The sequence below is a fragment of the Micropterus dolomieu genome, unplaced genomic scaffold (assembly GCF_021292245.1).
Source record: "Micropterus dolomieu isolate WLL.071019.BEF.003 ecotype Adirondacks unplaced genomic scaffold, ASM2129224v1 contig_11693, whole genome shotgun sequence".
Taxonomy (NCBI): domain Eukaryota; kingdom Metazoa; phylum Chordata; class Actinopteri; order Centrarchiformes; family Centrarchidae; genus Micropterus; species Micropterus dolomieu.
In genome coordinates, this window is record NW_025740679.1 from 1 (window position 1) to 7545 (window position 7545).

Genomic DNA, 7545 nt, shown 5'->3' on the forward strand with positions numbered 1-7545 from the left:
GTCCTGGTGATCGGCGCATCTGGGTGATGTAGTTTAATGTGCATTAGCATGTTGGATGTTTCCATTCACATAACGTTACCCTACAACGCCAACACACAGACAGTCCTCATCTCATACACAACTTTCTCTGCTGCTGTTGTAACGTTAACTGATCAGGAACCTGCAGACAGGTCTTCCAGCTCCACTGTTTCATTACCGCTCGCCATTCTGTGACTGACTCGCACGCCAATCTGCTTGTTGCGCTAACCTCAGCGCCACTGCCCTCAGCCTCGTCCACCAACTTGTCCGCATTTCTGGCCTTCTGAACTTCAGACACTTGCACATTCTGAGTCAACGAGCTAACAAGCTTGTTAGTAGCACATCAGAGACGTTTTCTTTTCTTTCCTAACAACTGACTGATTCGTGCACAGTCCACAGTGTAAAGCTAAACACTGACGTAAACAGTAACGTTATCTGTACTGTCGTATCACATCCGAGTCACATCTAGTAAATTCTAAAGTCAAACACACATAAGATATTTATTTATGATGTTACCGCATTTATGTAATCTTATGAAACGACAAGAAAAATGAAAATGAAATTTAACACTTTTAAGGTTTATTTTTTATTTTTAGAATATTAAATTTGCTATATATGTCATAGGTCACACGCCTTTGGAGCAACGAGGGGTTAAGTGTACAGGGGGGATTTGAACCCTGGTTTCTCACACCAAAGGCATCCACTGCTCCATCACCACCCTTTTAAATACTTTTAAGACCCCGCGGGAACCCTGATTAAAATGAGTCTTACCTGTGTGTGTGTGTGTGTGTGTGTGTGTGTGTGTGTGTGTGTGTGTGTGTGTGTGTGTGTGTGTGTGTGTGTGTGTGTGTCTGACCGACTGGTTCTCAGTGTAGCAGACCCCCCTGATGAGCAGGTTGACCAGCTGTGAGCGCAGGATGAGGCCGTGGAAGGTGAGCGGTCTGAAGCGCTCCTCCATGGTCCACTCCTCGCTGGGGGACTGATCTGGGTAGAGGTTGGGGTAGGGAGCGTGCCTGCAGGGGGACAGGAGGGCTGGGTCGGTACTGTGACACTGACAGATGCCAGGTTACCTGAACAGGTGGACCTTCTGTCTGCTGGAGCGCCTGTGAGTCTGTCCTACCTCCTCTCCAACATCTGCTGCAGCAGGTCCTCGCCCTCCTCGGCCGGCTCCACCGCGGCGCTCTGCTCATCACAGACGTTCCTCAGCTCACTGGACGGGTACGACTTCATGGACTGGCAGCGCCGCCGTTGCTCCCCTGCACGGGACATCACGCTGGACTTCTGCACGCGACAGTGGATGTGGGTTTACACTGAGAGGTCAGTCTGCTGCTGCAACACTCAACTTTAAACATTCACCTGCTGAGGCACGAAAAGTTGCTTCAGCCAAACAGATTTATAATAATTTTCTCATTCATCGATTTAATTGAGAAAATGTAACTGACTGATTCAGTTCAGTGAGGAATACGGAAAAACTTTTATCACAGTATGCGTAACTCTACATGGCGACATCAACAGTTATTAGAGTATTGAATATTTATTTAACTTTAATTCATAAACTGTTTATAGATAAATAGATCAGACAGAAACATCTGTTTGAGTTTAATCCAGTGTATTAAGAATCCAGTGTTTTATTCTTGACCTAACATAACCTGATATATCAGAGTATGGATTAAATCTATATTTTTCTTCTTATCAACAAATCTCATGTTCAGACATCAACCTGTCAGTCCGTCCCTCAGTCCTGTCCAACTTCCTGTAGCTCTGACCTGCACCTCCATCTGCTGGCTACCCCGAGGTCGTGCCTGCCTGCCGGTGGGACGCTGCGCTCGCTCTGGACGTGAGGGCAGGGTGCGAATTATACAGTGACAACCGGGGGGGTCAACTTTTTTTCCAGGTCAAAAAGAAAACCCAGTACAGCGCAGGTGCGGGCTTCAGTAAACTAAAATCTTACAATGCTTACAATATCCTTGTTTATGTAACTAATGCCTGCAGTCTGTAGATAATGAATTAAATTCATTACATCAGTTCACGGGTGCCCCATACCACACGACAACTTTTGCAGTCACACAGCCCCAAGTAGGCTAGTCTGTTCTACACCAAAACTGCCAGCAGCTCAGACCCACAAAAGCAGACCCACACAATACTGAACCAGAACCAAAGACACCATCAAAAAATACAGTCTGCATTATCATCTATAATTGGGTGTGAATGCTGCAAGCATTCGCATCCTATGTTGTTGCTAAGCTTTATTATTATTATTATTATTGTTATTCTTCCGTCATGTTTTTTCGTGCGCTAACTAGTCCCACAGCTTTTGACGTAGAAACTCTGTTCAAACTCAAGTTGTCCGGCTCAATGAGGAATGGGGTGCTATTACTTTCATTAATACCTTGAATACTTTCCAAATTATTCAAGGTTTTCCAGGAAAATTCTCCCATTGTAAGTGAATGGAGACTGTCAAAATCCTCCTTATACCTACTCCACTTTGAAAGCTCACCAGTTCAGCATACTTTCTGCTACACACGTGATTTAAACTGTAAATGGTCACAAGAAGTTAATCTATTAATGATGCATTCAGCTTTTTGATATGTTTTATGGTTTGTTCACGGTCGCTGTTGAAGTTTTATGCTTTTTTTAGCCCTTTTCTGAGTTTATAATGGGTGTGTATTGCGTGAGTTAGAGTGGGTGACATCATCACTACAGTGTAGCAGGCTGGCAAAATCTTCTTAGATTTTTCTTTTTAACTCGCTGGCTTGACCACAATTTTAACTCTTCGTGCATAATTTTACACCACAAACGTAGTAAATTTTGTTGTGGTTCCTCACATGTGCTTATTAAATCCCTCAGACTTATAGTTTTGTCTTTGTGTCCTTCCAAAGGACAAGAGTGACAGAAAATCATCCATAGGCTTCAATAGTAAATTCTCCTCAGCATTTCTTGACCAGAGCAGAACATACCAGTTTTTTAACTTTATCCAAACAAAAAATAGATCATATTGTTCAGAAATGCCTTCTGCCGCTCCTGGTCAAGTCATTTCATCAATACGACCTATAGTTTAGTCTCTGAGGTGGTTTGTTTGAGGCAAAGTCTCAGAGAGAGTTTCCTGTCTGTCTATATAGGATAGCTGGTTGCCCAGGTGATGTTAATAAGCACAGAGAGATCAAAGGGAGACACACACGCACACACATTCTCTCTCTCACACACACACACACACACGGTCCTGTGTTCCGATTGGTAGACAGACGTTAAGCTATTTCTCGAATGAAGTTAAGTGTACTGCATCCAGAGTACTGCATCTGCTACTACAACCACTACTACTGCACTAATTACTACTACTACTACCTGGTACTACAACTAACACACACAGAGAGACACACTGTTCTCTTCATTGGAAACAGTTGGGTCTCTGTGTCTCACTGTGTCACAGTCTTATAGTCTACCTGTTTGTCTCTCTCACAGTTCGTCTCACAGTCTTATAGTCCACCTGTGTCTCTGTCTCACAGTCAGTCTCACAGTCTTTTAGTCCACCTGTGTCTCTGTCTCACAGTCAGTCTCACAGTCTTTTAGTCCACCTCTCTATCTGTCTCACAGTCCCTCTCACAGTCTCATAGTCCACCTGTGTCTCTGTCTCACAGTCTTTTAGTCCACCTCTCTATCTGTCTCACAGTCCCTCTCACAGTCTCATAGTCCACCTGTGTCTCTGTCTCACAGTCCGTCTCACAGTCCACCTGTGTCTCTGTCTCACAGTCTTTTAGTCCACCTGTCTCTCTGTCTCACAGTCCGTCTCACAGTCCACCTGTGTCTCCGTCTCACAGTCCGTCTCACAGTCCACCTGTGTCTCCGTCTCACAGTCTTTTAGTCCACCTTTCTCTATGTCTCACAGTCAGTCTCACAGTCTTATTGTCCACCTGTCTCTCACAGTACACATGTACTGTGTTTTGGGTCTCTGTAAATTATATTAAACAGAGTACGGTGTAGACCTGCTTTATATAACAAGTGCAATGAGATGCCTTTTGTAGTGAATTGGCGATATATAAATTAAACTGAATACATTTGAAATAACAAACATGGATTTTAACATTACCTGGGCAGGTGAAACTCCTGAATTTCAGAGTGAAAACACATTTCATGCTTATTGTAGAAAGACTCACAAAATACTTAAAATGAAATAATAAACTCTATATTGATGTCAAAATGTGTATCTACAATAACTAATCCTCAATTTCACTGCTCATGCCTAAACACCAGTGTTAGCTGACAATTACATAAAATATAAAATGACATAGGATAGTGGTAATGAAATGCCAGGGTGGACTATCAGCTAGCTAACATCACATAGCTCATTTTAAGTAAAATAAATGCTAATTATGAAACTCTGAAGGTAGGAAAGTTAAGTGTATTAAAGAAGCTAGACAGCTAACTACTGACATTAACCTGCAGCATCAATACCAGCGTATGATGCGCTGGACCGGAGCAGCTGCGCTGTGAGTGATGTGGGCAGACAGACGTTGTACTAACGTCAAAGATAGGAAACGGTACAGTCCACTTTAGGGGTGTCAGAAATTTTATTTCCAGATTCTTGAATATAATGCATGAATATGGGAAATATATTGTAATACAATGACAGGTAAGAAAGACCCCCCTGAACTGTTGTTTTTGCCTCTTTTGGGGAGGTCCAAGACTTAATTAGAGGGGTCAAAGCCCCCCAATCCCCCCCGTAATTTGAACCATGCATGAGGGGGCTACAAGTGTCCAGCGGCTCATGACGTACCTTGAAGCGGATGTTGTTGCTGACCAGGATGTTCCCCTTCATGAAGTCCCGCTCGTTCTGCCGGTTCTCAGTGACCACGGGGAAGGCGTGGTAGACAGTGGTTCGCAGGATGCTGACCAGAGACTGGACCCGGGTGTGGGGGTACACGTAGGTGAGGTTGGGCTCCATGATGTCACTGGCAGTCAGCCTTGGAAAAATGAGGGAAACAGAGAGAGCATGAACACTCACCCTGATGGTGGAAACACCCACGGAGAGTTTATAAAGGGAAACATTGGCCCTGTGAAGCTGATGATGTACAAGCCTTCAGCACACTGTTAGCTGCTAGCTCCTGGTTAGAATCTCTCATCTTTATTCTGTCTCTCTGGCGTCAACACTGCTAGAACATATGATTCATCTGCTCCTCTCCTCAGTTGTTAATGTGAACAGATAGCAGACCTGTGTGTTTATGTATAAATAAGGACATTTCACCCAGGACTTGCTCAGCACTTTCCAATATATTTTTTAAGCTGTCCACAGAGATCCACTCATATACTGGGACTTCCATCTCCCATCGTGTCGGATGTCCCATAACCAATTTACAGTGAAATACAGAGGACCATTTACTGGCATCACTACAATCATCAGCTACATTATCATAATTTAAAAAAAACAGTAGATCTCTAATCAATGACTTTTAAGATCTTATTGTAATTCATCTCACTGTGTACATTTTTACATTTTCAATGCTGCTTAGTGTAACTAGTGTCACTTACATGGGTGGTATCTCTATAAGCCTGTTCTTGGCTTCTAACCTTCCCTGCACAGAGTTTTACTTTATATCAAGTTTTATTTTCCAAACATCATGAACATGAAACTAGATTTCTTGGTTGAACAGTGTGAATAAAACAGATGAGCAGAGCATGAATAAAGAGCTTTGTGTGATTTTAGAGAGCTTTCTGTGGATGTCGCTGGGCCGTATCAACAACATGCAGCAAGTCACCAGAATACCTGCACAAGTATACAGCTGTTTGTCCAACAACACATCTTACTTGTCCATCTCGATCTCTGTCTCCCACTCCAGCAGCGGCACTCCTCTCAGCTGGATGTGGATGTCATAGATGCCCTTGTTGAAGAAATCTCCCGTCCACTTAGCAACCTGACATTCACACAAAACCACAAGACAGGAAACACATCATCAACACATCTATTCAGCGATGTAACACCGTGATCTCATCAAAAACACCGTGGTCGGAATAAATAACATGACAGCGTACCATTAGTGTGATCATAATGGGCAGCCCGTATGTGATTTCGTTGGTGGATTCGATTAGGATGACAGTCAGACTGATGGTCATTCTGACCACACCTCCAAGGAAGGCGGCAGCTCCGATGAGCGCAAACGTCCCCGAGTAGATGTCCATTCCCAGTTTCCTAACAGAGGACAGACACACATTGAGAACCAGTATCCCTGCAGTCACTAGGAATCAAAAGAGTGGGAGTGAAGACTGAGACCATAAACTCATTAGGAAAGTGTTTACTGAAGTAATAAATCAGCTGAGAAGTAGCCTCATTTTCTCATAGACTTCTATCCAATCATACTTCTTTTAGTGGAGTCGCCCCCTGCTGGCTGTTAGAGAGAATGCAGGTTTAAGGTGCTTATGCATTGGCTTTACTTTTTTCAGACCTGGGCTGCGGTTGAAAAGTCTTTTTGCTCAAGAAGGTTCCTAACTGAGTGAAATGCCTGGAAGTATTTCAGCAGCAGGTTTTTGTTTTTTTTCTTCACAGTTTGATTTATTTATTCTTCACCATATTGAACAGCAAAAGCAACTTTCATCTGTTGTGTGTTTTACTGTAAACATGTTTTAAAGTGATATTTCTCAAACCCCCTGATGAACTTATTGAATAATGAGTCTTTTTTGTGCATCTGAAAAGCTTTAACTTATTGTTTTGGTTGATTATTAAAGAGAGAGAGAGAAAGAGGGAGGGGGATGGAAGGAGAGATAGGGGAGGAAGGCAGCCTACACAATATACACACAGAGGTACAGACAGTAAAGGTGATGTTGCTATAGACTAAATGAAAAATGGTACAGATATTTATAGTAGTGTTAATGGTAACAGTCGTAATGTTAATGATTATAATAACAATAACAACAATAGGACTAGTAACAATAATTGTAGCAGAGGGTGTCGAGAGAGGAGAGGGATGAGAAAGCACAAGACTACCAGAAAGGGGAGAAGTTGTGTTAGTAACATGCAATAATGGGATGAGGTTGCATACAGAGGGAGAGAAAGTAGAGGAGAGAGGAGCTCAGTGCATCATGGGAAGTTCCCCCGCAGTCTAGGCCTATAGCAGCATAACTAAGGGATGGTTCAGGACTAACCTGAGCCAGCCCTAACTATAAGCTTTATCAAAGAGGAAAGTCTTAAGCCTACTCTTAAATGTGGAGATGGTGTCTGCCTCCTGAACCCAAACTGGAACCTGGTTCCACAGGAGAGGAGCTTGATAGCTGAACGCTCTGGCTCCTAGTCTACTTTTAGAGACTCTAGGAACCACAAGTAACCCTGCATTCTGGGAGCGCAGTGCTCTGGTGGGGTAGTAAGGTACTATGAGCTCTTTAAGATAAGATGGTGCCTGACCATTAAGAGCTTTGTAGGTAAGAAGAATGATTTTAAATTCTATTCTGGATTTTACTGGAAGCCAATGCAAAGAAGCTAAGAACAGGAGAAATATGATCTCTTTTCCTGGTTCCTGTCAGAACACGTGCTGCAGCATTCTG

General features: G+C 43.1%; 1 protein-coding gene across 1 annotated transcript; it reads right to left on the bottom strand.

Moving 5' to 3' along the window:
• Window positions 1-6: 6 nt before the first annotated feature.
• Window positions 7-6203, bottom strand: LOC123965893 (chloride transport protein 6-like). The gene is made up of 5 exons (XM_046042209.1): window positions 6043-6203; window positions 5818-5924; window positions 4790-4976; window positions 1139-1299; window positions 7-1031 (listed from the first exon to the last, which is right to left on the bottom strand). Exons 1-5 carry the CDS (start codon window positions 6187-6189, stop codon window positions 704-706), a joined length of 930 nt encoding a protein of 309 aa, XP_045898165.1. The 5' UTR covers window positions 6190-6203; the 3' UTR covers window positions 7-703.
• Between the last annotated feature and the right edge of the window lie 1342 nt (window positions 6204-7545).

Coding starts and splice junctions, on each gene's coding strand:
- LOC123965893 (XM_046042209.1), bottom strand. CDS start 6,189: ATGGACATCTACTCGGGGACGTTTGCGCTCATCGGAGCTGCCGCCTTC. Junction 5,925..6,042: donor CCATTATGATCACACTAATG/GTACGCTGTCAT, acceptor TGTGAATGTCAG/GTTGCTAAGTGGACGGGAGA. Junction 1,300..4,789: donor GCAACAACATCCGCTTCAAG/GTACGTCATGAG, acceptor TGTCGCGTGCAG/AAGTCCAGCGTGATGTCCCG.